General features: G+C 39.4%; 1 protein-coding gene and 1 long non-coding RNA gene across 4 annotated transcripts in view; one reads left to right on the forward strand and one right to left on the reverse strand.

The window, feature by feature from the left end:
* Positions 1 to 799: 799 nt before the first annotated feature.
* On the reverse strand, positions 800 to 13,820 carry LOC123391453. 3 transcript variants are annotated; one of them, XR_006606140.1, is made up of 3 exons: positions 13,706 to 13,820; positions 7,428 to 7,522; positions 800 to 1,987 (listed from the first exon to the last, which is right to left on the reverse strand). It is a non-coding gene; the product is annotated as an uncharacterized LOC123391453 (long non-coding RNA). The 3 variants fall into 3 exon arrangements; XR_006606141.1 differs by lacking the exon at positions 800 to 1,987 and adding an exon at positions 3,481 to 3,527; XR_006606139.1 differs by lacking the exon at positions 800 to 1,987 and adding an exon at positions 6,289 to 6,655.
* Positions 13,821 to 13,876: 56 nt separating this feature from the next.
* PKHD1L1 (PKHD1 like 1) overlaps positions 13,877 to 22,545 on the forward strand; it is a 156,303-nt gene continuing 147,634 nt past the window's right edge. The window contains exons 1-2 of the mRNA XM_045078054.1: positions 13,877 to 14,092; positions 16,172 to 16,261. Coding sequence (XP_044933989.1) covers positions 14,020 to 14,092; positions 16,172 to 16,261 — 163 coding nt within the window. The 5' untranslated portion in view covers positions 13,877 to 14,019. The remainder of the gene's footprint in view (positions 14,093 to 16,171; positions 16,262 to 22,545) is intronic.

The following is a 22,545-nucleotide window of genomic DNA, read 5'->3' on the forward strand; positions in this document are numbered from 1 at the left end:
GACTCTGCTGCATAACAGGTCTGATAATTTTATATGGCAAGAATAAAAATAAGTACAAAGCTTTAATACTATTAATAAGATGATCATAAAAGCAATGTGGATTAGAGTTACTCCTAGGGAAAGCTCTAGATATATGTGGTTATTTACTATTTGCGTTCTAGAGTTATATAGATAGATGAATTACGCCCTGTGTGGAAAATAGCTGCTTTTGTTTTTCAGGAATTCCTATATAATATTGATTACCATGATAATATCTACAAGAATGAAGATAACCAACATATCTTGGTTGGAATGGAATACATCTGTAAGAGCACTTGGCAGGGAGGATTGAAATTATCTGTCGTCAGTTTTACCCTCATGCTTCTATGACACAGACTGTATACCATTTATCTTTTGATCCTAAGTGCCTAGCAGAATTCTCCATAACTTCTTTTCAAGAAATGAATAAATAAATGCAACAAAGAATGAAATTTAGCATGTGCCTGTTTATTCCAGACTTCAAATTATATTTGGTTGTTCTGCCCGTCAGCCACCAGAGGGCACTTGAAGCCCATATTTTGGTTCTACCTGGAGCTCTCTCTAACTGAAGTGTGTAATTTCAACAGGCTTAATTCCAATTCGAGCCAGATTTTTCGAGATGGAAGTGTTATTGAATTAAAATTTATATTTTTAAATTATTTTTATTGACATATAATGTATTATTTGCCCCAGGGGTACAGGTCTGTGAATCATCAGGCTTACACATTTCACAGCACTCACCATAGCACATACCCTCCTCAATGTACATAACCCAGCCACCCTATGCCTATTCCCCCAACCCCCAGCAACCCTCAGTTTGTTTTGTGAGATTGAGTCTCCTATGGTTTGTCTCCCTAATGCGAGGATCTCAGAATGTGCTTCTGGTATAAATTAAGATAAAGCTACTCTAAGATGTGTTATTTTACTGGTATCATTTTCTGAAGCCAATTCAGTATTTCTGGCAGCAATTTGATTAAAATAGCATATGTCATGACTGAAATAGTTCTATTTCAGCTATTTTGCTAAAAAAAAAAAAAACATAGTAAATTTTTAATAAAAAGTGAAAGAAATTTTCCAGTGTCTTATTTCCCTGTCATCGTGTTCCTCTTTTACAGAGTTCTTTTAGAAGGAAATAATGCCCATATTTTCATTTCATAGTATGTCAGTGTTTAAAAAAAGAAAGTATAAATAGAACATTATAGAGTGCCAAAACCCTGTAGACGTTCAATGAATGTTGGCTTATGTTGACAATGGTAAAGAATGTCAGTTAATGAAGGCAGATAGATTCTGCACTCAGAGTGAACTATTGTTCATAAAATAACTTTATGTGAAGGAACTGGTGCCAGTACTCACCACATTCATAAATGCTTTGGCTCCGTGCCTGAATCACCAGAATTGAGTGCTAATACATGGCTTCCAGTTACTGCATACCTCCTTAATCTAAAATTATTTGTTGAGGGCACATCTTTGAGAGTTTCTCCTTTCTAGGCAGCAACTTATATCAAAATTGCCCTTTGACAAAACAAGAGGCATAATGTAGAGTAACTGAAATAGAGACGTCCATTAAACCCGGCAGGTGTGCAGGCGATCTGGGTAGTGATGGACACCCGGTAATCTGAGGAGCATTCAGTTCAGCTACTCCGGCCTGGGAGCACGCACTCTGCTTCTCTTCTTGGAGCTATCGCTGAGGGGCTTAAGGATTTCATTAGTCACATGTTCTACCTGACAGTCGTCTACCAACAACTCGATTCCTTTCTGCTGGGGATGCTGAGAAGATGATAAAGTATGAGACTCATAAGTGCTCTTCTTAGGAGGTGTAACATCAAGTCAAAATTATGGTAAAGGACTTTACAAGTCCTTGTGTATAATATATGCTGTACTTGCAGCAATGGTGCTCATGAAACAGTTTTGTATATAGCATCTCTCTCCCACATCTTCTCGCAAGCGAAACACTGGGCTTTCAGCAGACCTGTAGAGTGAAAAAGGACAGGTGTATTCCCCAATCAGCCGCCTTTCCTATGTTCCTGACCCAATTCTTTCGTGTTACAGAGACTTTGTAGAGACCTCCACTCACCTAAGCACCCTTGGATCATTACCCTCACTCCCTTCAGGTTCTCTTTCCCTTCTTACCCATGTAGAGTTGAGGGTTTACTCATTCAAACTCCCTTACACATACACTGCAGTCACACACTGTCCTGCTTAAATGTAACAACCCTGAGAGCTTACTCCCTGCATCATTTGATCACCTGAACTTTGTTGAAGAAAATTACTCAAGATTTTGAGAAGTCCCATTCTAAAATAACAATTACAACATTCTGAAAGACAGTTAACCTGGACTTATCAAAAATGTTAATGTCCTGGGGACACCTGGGTAGCTCAGTCAGTTAAGCCTTCAGCTCAGGGTCGTGGGAAAGAGTCCCACACAAGGCTCCTCGCTCAGTGGGGAGCCTGCTTCTTCCCCTGCCTTCCACTCTCCCTCTTTGTGCTCTCTCTCTCTCTGACAAATAAATAAATAAAGTCTTTTTTTTAAAAAATGTTAATATCGTGAAAGAATAAAAGACCAAAAAAATTGAAAAGGGAAAAAAGGAAAGAAATGAAGTTCAAGAACTGTTTTATGTTAAAAATAGAACAAAGAGGGACGCCTGGGTGGCTCAGTAGGTTCAGCAGCTGCCTTCAGCTCAGGTCATGATCCCAGCATCCCGGGACCCAGTCCCGTGTCGGGCCCCTTGCTCGGCGGGGAGCCTGATTCTCCCTCTGCCTCAGCCTGCCACTCTCTCTACCTGTGCTCACTCTCGCTCAGCTCTCTCTCTGACAAATAAATAAAATTTTTAAAAAAGAGAGAACAAAGAGATATTTGTCTTTTTTTTAATAAGATTTTATTTATTTGACAGACAGAGATCTCAAGTAGGCAGAGAGGCAAGAAGAGAGAGAGGAGGAAGCAGGCTCCCCACTGAGCAGAGAGCCTGATGTGGGGTTCAATCCCAGGACCCTGGGACCATGACCTGAAAGCGGAGGCTTTAACTCACTGAGCCACCAAGGCACCCCGAGATATTTGTCTTTAAAGGAACAGCGCCATTTATTTCCTCCACTTGTGCTCTGAATCCCAGAACTCTCTCTTTCTCTAATTATAAAATTAGAAAATTGTAAATATTGGCTATAGTATCAGTGTTTTAAATTTGCTGAGTGTTACATGTGTATTCACAAGGAATGACTTTGTTTTCCATGATGTGTTCAGGGAATGAAGTGTTATATGGTAACTAACTTTCAAACAGTTCGACAATAACAAAAGCGCTTATACTTAATAAGGAGAAAGAGAGAGAATGATAAAGAATATGAATCTAAGGGAAGGGTATACTTACCACAGACAGACTTGATGGTTAAGCCTCTGCCTTCAGCACAGGTCATGGTCTCAGGGTCCTGGGATCGAGCCCCGCATCGGGCTCTCTGCTCAGCAGGGAGCCTGCTTCCCTTCCTTTCTCTGCCTGCCTCTCTGCCTACTTGTGATCTCTCTGTGTCAAATAAATAAGTAAAATCTTTAAAAAATAAAAATGTAAAGGATATTATAGTTACAAATCTGAAAAGAACACTTTGGACTGCCCCAGAATGCTACTACACCTCCCTAGTACACATTTTCCACTTCCCAAAATGCCCGTTTCCCCCAGTCTCAGCCCATTAACAACACTGCTTCATGCTTTACCAAGGAACAGCAGCAGCGAGGGAAGAACCCAGCATCACCCCATCTCCAAACCCTATCAGCCTTCTTGAATCTGGACCCAGACTTCTGAAAGTCTTTCCTCCACTTGTGCTCTGAATCCCAGAACTCTCTCTTTCTCAGTAATTTCTCTCCTGAGATTATTCCACTCTAGATTTTTCTATCAGAAATGTCTCCCTGTTTTGCATCAGCCCTGACAGCAGTGATGTAGCCTGGTATCTTGCATCTTTAATTAAAAAATATATATATGTATGTCTTGGTCACAGCTCTTCCCCAAGGAACAGCACCATTTCTTTGCTCCCCTTCAAAGCAAGGAAAGCTTCTAAACTGAGTCGTCTATAGGTACTGCGTCCACTTCTCTCCCACTCGCTCACTCAACTTGGGGTTATAGAAATTGACATTCCACTGAAGCTATTCATGTCAAGGTCAAGAGAAAGAACTACTTTCGTAACCCTTTGGCAGCATTGGTAACAAATGACCACTCTCCTTCCTCAGACACATTCTTCTCTTGATTCTTATGCTGTGACACTATCCTACTTTTCTCTTAATTCATGGCTGTTTGCTGCCTCCGAGGATGCTAATGTCTCTTCTTTTAGACCTTGAACTTCTCAAACCCCCATCATGTGACTGAGCTCTTCTCTGTCTCAGGAGTCCTTAACTGTTTTGTGTTGCTTTGGTGCTCATATGAAGTCTATCAATTCTTTCTAATAATAATATATTTAAGACAAAATAAAATTCTTCGAGTTACACAGGAAACTATATTAAAATATAAATAGATTTCAAAATATATGTATGATATTCATCTTAACACAAAAATAAGGCAAGCATTTTAAATACAGGTAAGCTTAAAATCCTATCTTATTTTTGAAATAACAATTTCAAATTTTTGTTTAATGGTTGTAAGTACTGAAAATACTGATTAGACACTTTTTTTTTTTTTCAAATGGAGTTAAATGGAATTAAAAAGTTTCTTTAGCTCACTTTGCAAGGCCAGGAAAGCTTGCTTCAAAGAACACCAGGATTCTCAAAGGCTTTTTGAGTTAAATTTCAACTATAATAAGATTTGGTCCTAAGATCAAAGATCATGGTCTAGGACAATACCTTCAATAGAGTTTATGTCAGAAAGAAAAGGATTGTGGATCTGTGGTTCAGCTTTAATACTATCAAGATAAAAGTAACTTCTAAAAGAATCCTGAGTAGTTTCCAATTGTCCATAGATTTCTCTTTTTGAAGAAATCGACAGTCATCTCAGGATGAAGCACCTTCCCTAGCATTTCAAAGTCTGGCATTCCTCACTAGCTGCTAATCCTAGAAACCTTATAATTTTTTTAAAGTAGAAGCCACATTGGACTTGAAAGCTTTATCTATTCATATGGTTAAAAATAACTTCCAGGTGAGCCAACTCATAGACAAATCTTTTTTTTTTTCAAAGTGTTCAAAACGTGGTTTCTTTTCTTTTAGAGAAATTAAAACCAGCCATCCTTAATTCAGACAAGCATTTAGGTCTTGTTCTCAGGGAAAGTCAGTGAACTTTAATAAAGATGTACCTCATATATTTTTTTAAATTAAATTAAATTAAAATTTTTTCCAGTGATCCATAATTCATTGTTTATGCACCACATCCAGTGCTCCATGCAGTACATGCCCTCCATAATACCCACCACTGGGCTCACCCAACCCTCACTCCCCTCCTGTCCAAAACCCTCAGTTTGTTTCTCAGAGTCCACAGTCTCTTATGGTTTGTCTCCCCCTCCGATTTCCCCCAACTCACTTCTCCTCTCCGTCTCCCAATGCCCTCTGTGTTATTCCTTATGCTTCATAAATAAGTGTAACTATATGATAACTGACTCTCTCTGCTTGACTTATTGTACCTCATATTCTGATCCCTTTTCTTGACAATTTTTAAGTTCAATTTTTCAAGTTCAATTTTTCAGAGTAATTATCAGAGGATAATGTTTATGACTTTTATACTCATTGGCAAAACGTCTCTTGAAACTGTAAGAATATTCTTAACTCCTAGCACATGTCTGTGTTAAAAACAAAGTGATGACTTCATGAGGTGCTTCTTTTTTCATTAAGGCAAGAATACCGGATGTATTACCAAGTATTACTACAATCATGGGAGGAATGTAGTGCTTTTTTTTTTCCCCCCCGATTGAAGTTTTGTTTGGAAAAATAATCTTCACAAGAAAACAGAACAATAAAACAACTTTTCACAACTTTGAACCTGTCAACGGTCTTGATCAGTTTCAAAAGAGACTCACAGAATAAGAATTCTTCTAACCACATACTCCAGGGGAACACTGAGGTTGTCAATTCCTCCACTGTTTGTTTCAAAATTTTACGATATTTTTATAATTCTACCCTGAATGAAAACATTTGACACAAGAACCTCTCCTGGATTTCTGTTGGTTTGCAACCTTGGGAGCTTCCAGATAAAATCTGAAACTAGCCCCTGCACATGGAGGGGGAAGAGAAGGAAGAAAGAAGCAGGTCAGTCCAGATTAGTAGGTGGAAGTTTTTTGTTGTTGTTGTTTTTTGTTTTGTTTTTTGTTTTTATTTTTGTTTTTGTTTTTTGTAGGTGGAAGTTTAATAAGCAAGGGAACTTACATAGGAAGCTTGTCTTGGGCATCAGCAGAACAAGATTTCTGTACTATCTGCCAGAATCTTAAACGTTTATATAGAGATCTTAACTGGATTCAGTCATGTATGCAGTCCAGATGGTCTCAACAACACCTCACTCTTTCAAGGCTGCGTCCCTGTTCCCATTGTTCGCGCAGTTCAAGGACACAGAATTGGTGGGCAGAGTGTACATTCCAAGGTCAGGGGAAGGTGTGAGGAGCCTCCAATGCCTGGGTCTAGCTCCTGGGTCAGCTGGTGGCCACAACCTCTCCATCAGCTGCTGCAACAATTTCCTCTGTTCCACTTCAAAAACCAATCGGAACATTTTTAGTGAATACGGCTGAATTAGAGTCTCTCTCATTTTATACGACATTAGGAAAAGTAATTTTGTTAAATAGAAATTCCATTTTGGAGGTATCCTAGCTTTTTATCTTGAGATTTTTTGCATGAAAAAACTGCTATTTGTAAGAACTTTTACAAATAAAAACACTGGTGGCATGATCCATGAAAGAACTAATTGACGAATATGACTTCATTCAAATTTAAAATTTCTGCTCTGCAAAAAATTCTGTCAAGAAATTCAGAAGAGAAGCTACAGACTGGGAAAAAATATTTGCACAAGGTATATCTGATTAAGGACTGTTATGCAAATATACAGAGTTTCTTAAACTCAACAATAAGAAACCAAAAACACAATTAAAACATGGGCCAAAGACCCCACCAAAGAAGAAATATAAATGGCGAATAAGCATATGAAAAGTTGCTCCAGGTCATTATTTCATCAGGGATATGCAAATAAATGAGATGCCATGACACACCCATTAGAATGACCAAAATCTAGAACACGTCGAATGCTGGGGGAGATGTGGAGCAAGAGAAACCCTCTTTATTCATCTCTGGTAGGAATGCAAAATGGTACCATTACTTTGGAAGATAGCTTGTAAGTTTCTTACAAAACTAAACATACTCTAAACCATGCACTCTAGTAATTAAACTCCTTGGTATTCATCCAAATGAACTAAAAAGTATAGTCACATAAAAAATGCATATGGAAATTTATAGCAACTTTACTCACAATTGCCAAAACTTAAAAGCAAACCAAGATGTCCTTCAATAGGTGGATAGAAAAAAAGCCTGTGGTACATCCAGACGATGGAATATTATTCAGCACTAGAAAGAAATGAGATATTTAGCGAATTAAAACTTAAAGGCATACTACTAAGTGAAACTTAAATGCATATGACTAAAGTGAAAGAAACCAATCCAGAAAAACTACATACTGTATGATTCCAAACATATGATACTCTGGAAAAGAAAAAAAAAACTATGAAGACAGTAAAAAGATCAGGGTTGCCAGAGATTGTGGAGAAGGAGAGATGAATGGAACAGCATAGAGGATTTTTAGGACGACAAAACTAGTCTTTTAAAAAAAATTATTTAAATTCAACTTAGTTATTAGTTTCAGGGCTAGAATTCAGTGATTCATCAGTTGCATATAATTCCCAGTGCTCGCTACACCAAGTGTCCTCCTTAATGCCCATAACCCCAGTACTCCATGCCCCACCCACCTCTCCTGCGGCAACTCTAGAGTTAAGAGTCCCATACGGTTTGCCTCCCTCCCTGTTTTTACCTTATTTTATTTTTCCTTCCCTTCCCTTAAATTCCACATATGAGTGAAATCATACTGTATTTGTCTTTCTCTGATTAATTTCACTTGGCATAATACCCTCTAGTTCCATCCACGTCATTGCAAATGGCAAGATTTCATTCTTTTTGATGGCTGAATAATATTTCATCGTGTGTGTGAGTGTGTGTGTGTGTGTGTGTGTGTGTGTCTGTTTATAATTTTATTCATTTGAGAAAGAGACAGAGAGAGTATGAGCAGGGGGAGGGGAAAGCAGACTCCCTGCTGAGTGGGGAGGCTGACAATGGGCTTAATCCCAGGACCTTGAGATCATAATCTGAGCTGAAGTCAGATGCTTGACTGACTGAGCCATCCAGGTACCCCATGACAATGAAACTAGTTTTATGAAACTTTAACAGTATATACATGTTGTTAAAAATTTTTCCAAACCCACAGAATGTACAACATCAAGAGTGAACCCTAAATTATGGACTTTGGATGATAATGTGTCAATGTAAGTACATCAGTTAAAACAAATGTACCTCTCTGGTGGGGGATGATGAGAATAGGGAAGTCTCTGCATATGTGATGTTGTGTTAATTCCTTTAAGTAGTGATGAGCATAAATGATGTTTCAAGATATCTCCTGCAATTATAATCTTATATGAAGATATCTATGATTTCCATTGATAACACAGATACCAACACTACTGTGGTTTGTTGTCTACTTTAGTAACTGAAGGGGATGCAAAATAAAGTTATACTTTTTTCCCCCATCTAAGTTCATAAACATCTGCCCTCCTGAGATCTTAGCTGGTCTTATGGTTTCACTTCCATCTATACACTGCTGAATAATTCCACATTTTATTTGTTTACTTAACTTGACTCAGTCTCTAAGAATAGTTAGTGTTTGCTGAAGGCTTAGTACATGCTAGGCACTATTATAAGCACTTTGGATTTACTAAGTAATTTACTTCCCCAAACACTGTCCGGTAATGTTCTATTCTCATTTTACATAAAAAGAAACCTGGCACAAAGATGTTAAGTAGTTGGCCCAAGGTTTCCCCATTGCTGAGTGGCAGAGTGAAGCATGGGGCACTGGAAGTCTGCCTCCAAAGCTCGTGCGCTTAGCCTGTAAGTAACCCTTCTCCTAATCAGCACCTCACACTCAGGTTGGACAAATCAGGTGTCTGAATCATCTACTTCCAACTGTTCCTCCTCCAGGCTTTGCATATTGTAGTAAATGATGCACGATTCACCTAAGCATTAACGCCTCAAAGCTAAGTGTCCTAGCTTTCCCTTGCCCCACCACTAACCTATATCCAGGCATCTGCCCATTTCTTAACAATTCCAGTCCTTCCTTTCTAATTCCATCCTCATCACCTCTAGTCAAGATGGCTACAGCAGCATCCTAACCTGTCTTGTGTCCATTCTTGTCCCCAATTTAATCCCTTACCAAGAGTGCACTCTTGATGCACTCTTCCAAATCTACTCTTTCCGCATTTTCACCAGCAGCTAATTTTCCATATCTAGATGTTGAGGACCAAACTCTTGCAGTTTTGTTGACCCCCTCTTTTCCCTCTTACTTTGTCAGCAAATCTTATCAACTTAGTTCTCAGATATACACAGAACCTGACCTCTTTGCACTACCAACACTGTTACCATCCAGGTCCAAGAAGCCATTATTCTTGCCTGGATTATTTGCATTTATCTCTGAATTGATCTCCCTGCATTGGCTCTTGCCCTGTGCAGCAAAATAGCATCTGGGTATGTCTTCAAAAACATAAATTAGATCATGGCATATTTCAGCTTAATATTCTACAATGGATTCCCATCTCACTCAGAGTCAAATACACAATCCTGCATGATAGGTCCCACACCAAACGCACTCCCTCCTCCTGGCATTGGCAATTGTTCTGAAATGTTTGGAATGCTCTTCTCCCAGAAGTCCATGTGGCTACATAATTCTCTTTTAGATCTTTAGATCTGTACTCAAAATTCACCTTCTCTGTGACAACTTCCTGGTCCTCCTATTTAAAACTGCATCACATTCAATAACCCCCCTCACCCACACACACATGGGGTATTCTTCCTTGCTTAGGTGTCTCTCCCCAGCATGTATCACTACCTAACGTTTTTTTATATTTCACTCACTTATCTTGCTTTTTGACTCTCTCCACTAAGAATGTAAGTTCTGTGAAGACAGATTAAAAAAAAAATTACTGCCCTATTCCTACTGCCTCCATACTGAATACTTGTTGAAGGCATGAGAAGAGATCAAACCTATTCTTGTGGGTACCTCCTTTCGTTCATCGTCTCACAATTAGGTCTAGAGTCAAAATCAGGCTCCCGTACACAGGTCATTTTCCAAGTTAAGTGAATTCACAAGTGAAGCCTTTATGCCTTTTAGCTCTGAAGAGTTCTTACTCTTTATCACTTTCTAATTGCTCTTATTTCTTTTTTTAATAAATCGATTCTTTTTTTAAGAGTTTATTTTTTTACTTGAGAGAGAAAGAGAAGGAGAGCACATGCACACCAGGGGGTGGGCAGAGGCAGACTCCCCACTGAGCAGGGATCCTGACATGGGGCTTGATCCCAGGACACTGGGATCATGATCTGAGCCAAAGACAGATGCTTAACCAACTGAGCCACCCAGGTCCCCTTCCAATTACTTTTAAATAGAAGGACTGACAAATTTATCATGTCTCTTTTTTCATCATCAAGGCAAGCAGGACCAGGCAAAATAAAAATGGGGATTCCCTCATTCAGAAATTACTAAGGATTTTGCAATGAAGCCAGCAGAGCATTAAACAAAGTATGGGGTCTATGAGACCACACGTGTCATACGCCCATGATGCTCGCCCTATGGTGAGCTTTTGTTAGAGATGGATTTTTTTTTTTTTTAACTTACAAAAGCAAGGACTTTAGTGATCAGGGGTTGCCTTTTCTTGCCCATGGTCCATGATGAATCTGTATTATAAAGGTCTAAATATTCTAAAGACTAATATAATTTAAACCATTAGTTATGTAAGCTACATACTCACTTTTTCTGGTTCCAAGTTGACTTTTTAGTTATATAAATTTCTACCTAGTTATAATTGTTTAATGCCACATTATCCCTTCCACTTATTTAATAATTAAGGTAAAAATACCATACTGGTGGAATCTTTTGCTAGACATTGATTTATCATATAAATAAGCACTTTTAATGGGAGAAATGTTAAAGATGCTCATTCATTCAAGAGTTGAGTAAAAATCTATATATGCAAATTACAGTGCTTGGCTTTTTAAGACATTTAGGTATATGACAGGAAAGCAGGCATTTTGCTGAAAGCCAGTTAGCCAAATGATCAATTTGCTGAATGACCAATTTGACAAATTTGCCGAATAAGATGAATGTAATTTAACAGCTTGAACAAGTTGGTGAAATATATAGAAAAATTATGCACACATTTTTAATATTGACTATCATAATTGGATTATGAATTATATATGGATATGTGTATACTATATATATATGTATATATATACTTGTGTCATACTTACATATATACATTTATTCATACATAGAGAGTTAACTTGTTACATATGCATATTATATGAAATGTATATAAGTTACACCTGAGTATAAGCACTGAGTGGCTCAGTCAGGTACATACATATAAGAAGACTAGCTATAAAGGAAGTAAAGATATCTGAAAGGGACTATTATAATCTGGAAGGGACCATATGGTTTGTATGAATTAAATAGAAAGATGAAATAGGACACATGGGAGGAATCATATTATATACTAAATATTGTGTGACATTTTCTGGTTGATATACTCTGAGCATTTTGTAAATGAATCTTAAAAATATTAAAGCTTTGGCAAAACAGTAATCAACATACAATGGTTCCTAATCACTTATGAATATATCTAAAATGTAGAACAGTCTTCCTCTCTGTTATAAATAACATGGATTACTTCGACAGCAAAATCTGCCTATTTAAGTGGTTCCAGATTAGAAACCACTCCAGGGGGTGCCTGGGTGGCTCAGAGGGTTCAGCCTTTGTCTTCAGCTCAGGTCATGGTCTCAGGGTCCTGGGATCAAGCCCTGCATCGGGCTCTCTGATGAGCAGGGAACCTGTTCCACCCTCCCCCCCCATCTCTCTGCCTGTCTCTTTGCCTACTTGTGATCTCTGTCAAATAAATAAATAAAATCTTAAAAAAAAAAAAATCTTAAAAAAAAAAAAAAGAAAGAAAGAAAAGAAAAGAAAGCACCCCAGTATATGACATGAGACAGTTTTTCACTTACTTCTGATTTATTTCATAATACCTTTGAATGACATTTCCTACCTTTTTAATACTAAAAACATTTAAAATATTTTAGCATTATCTCACCTATTCTTTGTACTCTGTTGTAACTTATAAATTCAAAAAAAAGTCAGAATTTTTAGTTAATTGCACTTAAATTACTTTTTTAATAAAATCATCCAAAATTTAATTTAGGTCAACTTAATTTAATCCTAATTTGAAAGCATCAGAAAGAAATCAAAATTAACCAATAATTCTAATTTTTATTCCCGTATTACATTTTATTTTGGTTTTTGATATTGAAATGCATACTTCTACACATTTCACAACTAATAACTTGAACATTTTTGTTAATGCTGCTAACTAATTCTTGGTAAAGTTGTTAATTATTGCAATACAACAGTGCAGTCTTTACATTTAGTAAATGTGGCAAAGAGTTAATCAACAAATTGGCATTCAACTAGCTGATTTTCTGCTAAGTGACCTAGCTGGAGGAGGAAAGGGTGAGTAGAAGCTGCAGGAATAACAATTCTCAGGAAGATGTAAGAGAAAAATATGACATAGAAGTGATGGGAGAGGTAGGAAGGCACCCAAGCCTCTTGAGAGGGATGGAATTTCAAAAAAGATGCTTACATGTCGCATGCTGCAAAGAGTTCCAAGATTAAGAAGGTCAGCGGCGCCTTGCAGGCACTGTTTTCAGTAGGGTGCTGACGGGGGCAGTCAATTTGCAGAAAATTATGAGATGAATGTAATTAACCAAATCTAACAACAACAAACATTAACCCCCAATGAGACAGATAGAAACTCTTTAAGAGCGAGGATCTAACTGTATTAGTGTAGAGCTCTCTCTTCTATTTCTTCTCTCTTCCCTCCCAGTGAGAGTAGTCTGATTTGGTAAACACAGGATGCTGAGTTAAATGTGAATTTCAAAAAGACAACGAATAATTTTTAGTACAAGGATATCCCAAGCATTGCGAACCCTCACTCGAAGTGTGCTAGATTGGGGACCATGGAGGGGCTAAGAGCACTGGCTGCTGGAGTCCTCACCTGCACGTAGACATAGGGCTGTGGGTAAGTTACCCAAACTTCCCGCGCCTCGGGCTCCAGGTTGGAACAACCGGGATAGTAACAGTCTTCGTAAGGAGTAGTAACAGTAACAGCTCTTTGGGGATTATTGTGAGTTGAAGTCTCTACAGCACAGGGCGTGGCGTTTGGGGCAGGCAGAGAAATCGATACGTGTAAGAATGGTTGTCCATGAAAGGAACAGCACTAATTCATACGAACGTAAAGGGGGAAAATGTGTGGGATTTGTGTATTGTCCACCTGGGGATAGTTAATAGCCAAAGCATGCAGGCAAATGAACGTATGTAGGCCTAGAATTTTAAAAAGGGGAGGCGCCGGGATTCGCGGAAAACCTGCCCCTGATCCCTCTTACCAAAAGGAGTGGAGACATGACCCTCATTGGGGACAGCCTTGAGACGTCGGCACCCAGGTCTGAGTGTGGAGGTCCGACGACCACAGACCGGTCGGGGCCGGTTCGGTTCTCCAGCGCTGGGGTAGCTGTAACTGCCAGCAAATCGCAGAGGGGCCGCGGGACAGGCCGGGGCGGGGCGGGCCCCGGGTGGCGGAGTCCGCCTGCGCGCGTGGGAAGAGTCGCGCGCGCGAGCGAGTCGCGGTCCCGGAGCGGAGCGCGGCGCTGGCGGCGGCCGAGAGCGAGCGGCGCGCGCAGGCTGCGCGACGGACGCGGCGATGGGACACCTGTGGCTCTTGGGAACCTGGGGCTTCTGGGGGCTGCTCCTGTGTGCCACGGACCCCCGCGCAGGTAATTCCTCCGGGGCGCCAGGGAGGCAAGCAGAAGTCCGTGCAGACGCAACCCTGGCTTTCCCGGGGCCGCGGGAGAGAAGGGACTGCCCGGCACCAGCCCTGCGCATCCTGGGGACCTGGGACCCGGGACCTGCAAGGCAGGCCTAACGGACAGACAGGCAGGCAGACAGACAGACACACACAGAAGAAAAGAAGAGGAGGAGAAGAGAAGAGAAGAGAAGAGAGAAAAGGGATTGCTCTTAAGTCTTAAGAGTTACTGCTTGAATTATGGAACCGCACCGCCCCCACCCACAAGGGGCTCAATTGAAAAAGACACTGAAACTTGGCTGGGGGTGGAGGTAGGGGGCACAATCCGAGTCCTCTCTCTTCTCTTCTTGGGTGTCTTTCCCCCACCGAAGAGAGGGCAGTGTCCCCCAGTAGGACAAGAATGGGTGTCTGTGCCTGGTGTCAGTCACTTTAAGGGGCAGCTGCCTTTGCCTTCCAAGTAATACCCAGGAGAGGGTTGGAAGAGCCTGATAAGATAAGAAATTGGAGTTGGCGGTGGAGATAAGGGAGGATGAACCTGAGATAGGTGGAGAGCAGCAGGGTCTTGGAGATAGGATCCAGAGCCCTTGCCGGAGTTTCCTGCTCTTGGCTGTGGGCTGCTGGAAGTTACGAACGTGCCTGAAGCAGAATCAGCCTTGGAGCTCTTGGCGAAGTCAGACCCCTGACATTTGAAGTCCGTGCTAAACTTTTTGCCGGCAGGAATGACCTGTATGATTATAATTTCTTTAACCTTTTCTCATACATCTACTTGAAACAGTAATTTCTTTTTTTTTTTTTAAGATTTTATTTATTTATTTGACAGACAGGGATCACAAGTAGGCAGAGAGGCAGGCAGAGAGAGAAAGAGGAGGAAGCAGGCTCCCTGCTGAGCAGAGAGCCCGATGCGGGGCTCTATCCCAGGACCCTGAGATCATGACCTGAGCTGAAGGCAGAGGCTTAACCCACTGAGCCACCCAGGCGCCCTGAAACAGTAATTTCTATAGCTTTTCTTTTTGTCCACTTCAATTTTTCCTATTTCGAGAATTGTTACTGGATCTAATAATACAGATTTGCACAGTTGACATGGAAAACGAGCCCTTTTAGCCACTGTGTATCTTTGAGTTGTTTAAAAGCATAGAGTTCTCCAGAGAAGCAGCTCGCTTACCCCTGTAGTTTGCATAGGCACCTACCTCCCTCTTTCTAGAGCTCTGTTTCTCTCTCCCATACTTGGTCCAGTCTAGCTATTCATATTTGCCCTCCAAGATGCAGCAGGGACAACCCTTCTTTCTAGAAGTCAGCAGGACATGAGCAGTTAGTTGAAGTGCCCCTTCTTGGTCAACCATGGCCCCTCTGCTCTCCTGTCACGCGATACTGTCTAAGCTAAGGTTTTGGGAGGTTGAGACCGTGAACACATTTTTATATCCCCAGGACACTTACACCGTTCAATGAAGGAATTGGTAACCATTAAAGTAAGAACTTACTATAATCAGGAGGCTAAAGCGATCCCAGAAATGATCTTTCCTGAAGTCTTACTCCATCACAGAAAACAATTTCTTCTTAAAATGCACCCTTAGATTTGGTGCCTGGTCTATTCTGTTCATTTTCATTTATTCTTTGCATTCCTTATGTGCTTTTATGATGAATGACTTATTTCTCCACGATGTTACTTCTGCAGTGTTGTCTGCTGCTGTGTGGGCTGCTACCTGTAGTTACAGATCTGCAGTTAGTTGAGCGCTACGTGAAATTAAGGGTTTAATAAATGTTTTATAATATGATAATTAAGAATGGTGAAAATGATCATGGGTTATTACCACCCTTTGTGGCACCTCAGGTAGTGCTTTGCATAAAGCTAATGAGTATTAATTAAGTGAATGGCTTATTTCCCTGTCAAGTCATTGGTTAGTACTAGAACCACGAGTAAAATATGGGTGTATTTACTTTCAGTCCCATCACCTTTGTGATGTTTTTCTTATAATACTGTATGATCTGGTACCAACTTTGATGCTTGAAGTACTTGATGCTTTTATCTTTACTGTGCTTTATTATCTTTCAGATGGCTCTAAAATAATTCCCAAAGTCACAGAAATAATACCTAAATATGGCAGCATAAATGGAGCAACAAGACTGACTATCAAAGGAGAAGGTATGGTTGGTTTTTCTTTTCTTTTCTTTCTTTTGTGGGGGGGGTCAAGGTTGAGGGTTTTTTGTTTTTTTTTTAAGATTTTATTTATTTATTTGACAGAAAGATCACAAGTAGGCAGAGAGGCAGGCGAGAAAGAGGCAAAAGCAGGCTCCCTGCTGAGCAGAGAATCCAATATCAGGCTCGATTCCAGGACCCTGAGATCATGACCTGAGCTGAAGGCAGAGGCTTAACCCACTGAGCCACCCAGGCACCCCATGAAAGCTATTAGGTTTTTAACAGAGTTTTAAAAGCCGTGAGAGAAATGCCCCAATTAAAACAAAACAAAACAAAACAACCACTCAGCTATTTCTTCCTGTCTGGAGACCTAAACTCCTTCAGATCCAGGAGCCATGGCTTGAGTTTAAGTAGACAGACCCAGATGGCCTTTCGTTATAAATACAAAACAAAACAAAACATTCTATTCTTAAGGCATTTTGGAAGAACCTCCTTATGAGTTTAACCCTAACCTTTGCTCTTTCATAGACTCTCTGAGTCACAGTGTATCCTGTGTCACTGGTGTCATGGTGAATTTCCAGTTTTCCCATCCGTCTCAATTTCCAAATGCTCCTAACAGAGCATCATGGAATAGTCAAATCCTATTGGAATGGCTGATACCTGCATCCTCGCCGTGATTTGACTTCCCTCTTCTTGCCTTAACCATATACTGTAGGTGACTAAAAATGTGTTAGCACCTGTCTTTCTAAAAAGCTGAATCTAAGACTATTTTATATAGGTTTTCAGGGCTCATGATATATAGAGAATGTGTATAGAGCAATGTAATGAATTTGCAAAACAGACCAGACCTCCAAAACTCCATGAATGTGCTACTTGAACAAAATTTATTTGGAGGAACTGTATTCACATAATCAGAGACATCAGTGCTGTCTCTGACCCATACTTCATGTTTAGAATTGCATTGCAGAGCTAATTTATTAATCACACAAGAACATTTTCTATGGAACTGTAACTGCTGGATGATTACTTAAGTGTTGGTCCCGTAGGACTATAAAAATGTTTTATTTTTATAAAAGTCAGGATGAAAAAATTAAATGATAAAGAAATATTTGACTTAGAAAGTGAGTTCTCTGAGATTCCACTCTCTAGAAAGAACTACTGTTAGTATTTTGGTGATTCCACATGAGTTTTCCATTTCCACATGTCACATTCACTTTTACAGGCCAAAATTTGCTAGTGCATTACTTGTTCTACAGGCTGTGCTTCCGGAGCCAAAGATCCATAATTTTATAGTTATGATGCCCAAGTAAAGTGTTTTGAGCACTTTATTTCCATGATCATGGACATAATTGTGTCTCCAACTAAGAGGACTGATTTAATGAGGAGTCTTATCATTTTGATTATTAGTTCAGGAGTGTTTCTAAATTTATACCTGTATTTCTCAATTGTCTTTCTTAATAGTTCCTTTTACTGAAAAATATCAGTAAAATGGAAGGAGTAGAATCTTCCTTTTGGCTTTTTTCCCTAGATATTTCCCTATTACATATACTTTTGTCTACCTGAAGTGTTGAATTATATAGTTTTTATAATGTTTTGGGAAACCCAGGGACTTTGGTCCTGTCTGACTGGCTTTCAGGTCTGTCCTTACCCCTTCCCACTCTGTGACTGAGGCAGGTTCCTCCCCTAAGCCTCAGCTTCCTCATCAGTAAAGTGGGGTATTAAGTCCTACCTGTTGGGGCTGTTGTGATGATTGAAAAGGATGATGTATCTAAGGTACCCATAGATACTATCTGTTTCCTAAATTAGAGTTTTTTTATTTTTATTATTTTGTTTTATTTTTATCATTATCCTGCTCTTATGTTATAAGTTTGGTTTCATCCTTTAGAAATCATCCTTCACACACTGTACTTTTCCTTTTCATTGTTTTGCTGTTATAACTTTTCGAGTTGGTTTGTACTCTCTCACCCTTGCATTGTTTTAAACTAGAGAAATCCAAACAGCCCCATGTGGTATATGGCAACCGCCGGCTTCAACTACACACATTTTCCATGATAGCAGCCTGGGCTGCTATCAGGAGAACCAGGTTTGCGTGCCTGGCAAGTCTTGTCTCCAGTTTTTCTGCAAAAGAAAAAAAAAATACATCAATATGCCAGGAATTTCCATCTGAAAGCCTCAACCTTTTCTGTATCCAGGGTACACCCAACCCTTCCTGTAATCTTTGTCCCTTGGAGTACTTCCAGAGCTATCCTCTTTATACCCAATTTTTTATTTAGAATTATATTTTATTTTGAAATTCTTTTAGGAGGTGATTCCTTTGTGCGGCTTTTTAACTCTTTGGAATTAGCTAACAAGTCAGAAATATTTCTATAATTTTTTAAGCAATATTTGTAATGAGAATATTTATAAATCCTATTGATTTGGCTCATGTTTTTACTTCAGGGAGATAGGTCTATATATATGACATAAGTATGTAAAAATATATATGACATTAAATATAGGTATGTGACATTAAAAATATATATGGCATTAAAACAAAGCCAAAAACAATATCATCTTTTGTTGGTTTAATTTTTTTTCAATTGTATTTGTCTCAGGAATGCTGAGATGCAGATCTGTGTTACCGTATCAATTTTGTGACATGTGCCTAAGAGGAAAATAAATACATGTATCACATCCTGAGCCACCCCACAAGTAAAACTTTCCTTAGTTAGTTGCCAGCAGCCCTCTGTGTATTTCAAACTCAGCATGAACACCAAAGATAAGCACAGTTGGCAAAAGGAAAGGGCAGGTTTACAAGTAACTTGCTTTTCTGTGTTTTCCTGTATCTTTTCAAAATTCCATTTTAGCAGTAACTGCTGTCCTAGAATCAAAACTACAGATCCAATGCAAGTGTCTTTCACACGTCAAATTGATGCTTATATTTGTACTTTAGCCTATATTTGATGAGCTCTGTTTGGTTACCGTTTAAGCCTAGAGGAGAAAGTGGTGTTTATTAAAATCCCTACCCTTTTTACTTTTTCTACCTATCATGGATAGGAGAAGTGTTAAGAACATGGGTCTGGAGGAACTTATATAGGGCAATGGCTAATAGCTTTATAATGTATGTTTTTAAATATTGTTTGTCTCTGAATATCACAGGTGCCAGGTTGACATTGCCAACCTGAATTCAAATCCTAGCCATAACACTTACTAGTTCTGTGTTATTTTTAAAAAGGGATATTAACACTGAACTTAAATCTCAGGATTTTTGTGACCAGTAATAAGAGCAAATATCAACCGAGCACTTAACATAGGAGCCAAGTATTATGTTATGCAATATATATAACCTCATTTCGTATTCCTGACAATCCAATAAGTGGGTAATTATGGTCATTTTCCATTTTATTTTATTTTATTTTATTTGAGAGAGAAAGAGAGAGATAGAGAGAGCACAAACAGGGGGAGTGCTGAGCAGGGACTCGATCCCAGGACCCTGGGATCATATCCTGAACTGAAGGCAGACACTCAACCGAATGGCCCACACATGTGCCCCCTGGTCATTTTTCTAATGAGAAGATAAAAATGAGAGAGTTCATCTCTAAAATTTGAGTGGCTGAAGTCATACAGCAAGGATGTGCAGGAGTGGGATGCGAATCCAGGATGTTAGGGTTCCTTTAAAGAGCACCATCCCAAAGAAGCAGCTTTACGAGAGCTAGAGTTTTAGGGGCGTTGGCATTTGGTGAACATCTGGTACCATGAAGTCCTTAAACTAGGCAATGTTCGTGTTTTTAATGGACCTTTTTAGAACGCTGAAAATGTTCAATAATTTAAAAAGCAGTCACACCACAGATGTCTAGCGATCCCAATTCAGCCACTTCAACTAATAAAGGGTTTTTTTTTTTTAATTTCTAAAAAAGATTTTATTTATTTATTTGACAGACAGAGATCACAAGTAGGCAGAGAGGCAGGCAGAGAGAGAGAGAGGAGGAAGCAGGCTCCCTGCTGAGCAGAGAGCCAGTTGTGGGGCTCCATCCCAGGACCCTGGGATCATGACCTGAGCCGAAGGCAGAAGCTTTAACCCACTGAGCCACCCAGGTGCCCCTAATAAAGGTTATTTAATATGAGCCTATAAGGTAAGAGTGATTGTTTTCTGAAACATACTACAAAACTACTTGACAATATTTTTTTCTAATATAAATAATATATATACATTGAATTTAGAGTTAAATCTACATCTCTGAGTTTAACATTTTTTCTGGCTTACTGATTTTAAATTTATTGTACTGTGGAACAATGTGGATTGTAGGTAATTAAGTGCTGAAATTCAAATAACTTATGAATTTATATTGATAACCTGGATGCAAAGGAAAAAATTTCATAACTTCAAAAATATTGTTAGTCATCAATTTGGCAACAGTGGTGTTTTACTGTTAAGCACTTGCAGTATTTAGAGAAAAGTAACATTTAAAAACGCACATGCTTTTAGGACTCAGGATTTAGGAATTTTAGATTTTGAAGTGAAAATTATTTCTTTACTAACTTAACTTTATTCTAGAAAATATTATAACATCAGCAACTTCATAGATTTATTCTGCATATTAGAATACTATTAAGTATCTTTTAAACATTTTTATTAGGAGAATATTTAGTTATAGGGTTTAATCAATAGAATAATATCCAATTAATCTTAACCATGGATTTTATTTCTTGGGTTTATTTTGAAATTGAATGTTGTTCTAGCAATATAAAATACTTTTATGTGGCATAAAATTACTTAATGGATATTTAACTACTTCCAAATCTAGTTTTGAATTTTCAGGTATTTATAGTAAGATTAAAATAATTTTCATCAATTAAAAAATAATTTTCTGCTCTGTTTCACATCATCTGTTTCTCTGGTTCTGTTGAATCACACCCATTAGCATGCAAACACACTGCTATTTCACCAACCTGAAAAAAAGCAAGAGCAAAATCATCAAGCTTCCTCTTGTTCCACCCCCTTCTACCTTCCCCCATGCCTCTGCTTCCATTGATAGTAAAATGCCCCCAAAAGAGACCAGTATTTGTTCCTTTCGCTGGTTATCCTCCGATCTTCTCTTGACCCCATATCAATCATGTATCCATCACTCACTGCTGTCTATACTCTCAGAGTAGTTTATACTCTTTGTCTATACTCTCAGAGTAGCAGCTAGTGACTCTTGGCAAGCCTAAGTCACACCATGCTATGCCTCTGTTTGGGAAGCCTCCAGTGCTCTCTACTCATAAAAATAATCTGAATGCCCTCAATTTTTGGTCTCATCTCCTACCACTCTAATTTTCCTCACACATATTTCTCCAACCATGCTTGCTAGTTCTTGAATCCAAAAATATGCTCCTACCACAGGGCCCAGAAGAGCATGTTCCCTCTATCTAAAATGCACTTGCCATAGGTATTCTCCGGGCTTACTCCTTCCAGAATATTTCCTTGACCATTTATGTCACATGCCTCCTCTCTCCCAGGAATAGGGGTTGGGAAATCAGAAACAAGAAAGTCCTGAAAAGAGGCATGTGAAGGTGTATGAGCACATTGTATGAACACAAACCATTCAGGTCTATGTCTCAAGTTAATTCCTGCAAGAGAGGATCCCCCACAGAGGAAACAGAAACACCAGGTTGATTGAATGACTCATTCAGGAGCTTCTCTCTTTGGCTTCCTCAGAGCTTGTACAATGGGCTCAGGAATAGAGGGGCCATGGGGTGACGGCTGTGCAGGGTTAACACCATGGACTTCCCTTCTCCAAGGCTAAGCTATCCACTGCAGTTGCTGATCCCTGACCTGATCAACACTGAGCCCTCAGGAGGGGCCATTCCCCAAGAAGTATACCGGTTGCTAAGGGACAAATTGACTGGATTACTCTACTTCTTTCATGGAAAGAACAGAGATTCATTATTGCTGGAACAGATACTCCAAATACAGATTTTTGCCTTCTCCATCCACAGTGCCTCTGCTAGCCCCATCTTCCGAGAGCTCCCAGAGTCTGAGTTAATGCCAGGAGCATCTATAAAATAGTGCCTCAGAACAAGAAACGCATTTCACAGAGAAAAAGTTGTGATTATGGGCACATGACCACAAAACCTGTGTTACTCTGAAACACGTGGCCTAGTAGAATGATGGAATGGTCTATAAGAGGCAAGCCTAAGATCCCAGCCTGGGAACAGCATCCTGTGGGATAGGATGCTGGCCTTTATCATATGCCATATGCCTTCATCCCATGGCAGATACATGCTCCAATGTCCTGACAGACAGAGCACATGGAGCTGGAAGGGAACAG

Source organism: Mustela putorius, unplaced genomic scaffold (assembly GCF_011764305.1).
Source record: "Mustela putorius furo isolate JIRA1106 unplaced genomic scaffold, ASM1176430v1.1 tig00000228_pilon_pilon_pilon, whole genome shotgun sequence".
NCBI lineage: Eukaryota > Metazoa > Chordata > Mammalia > Carnivora > Mustelidae > Mustela > Mustela putorius.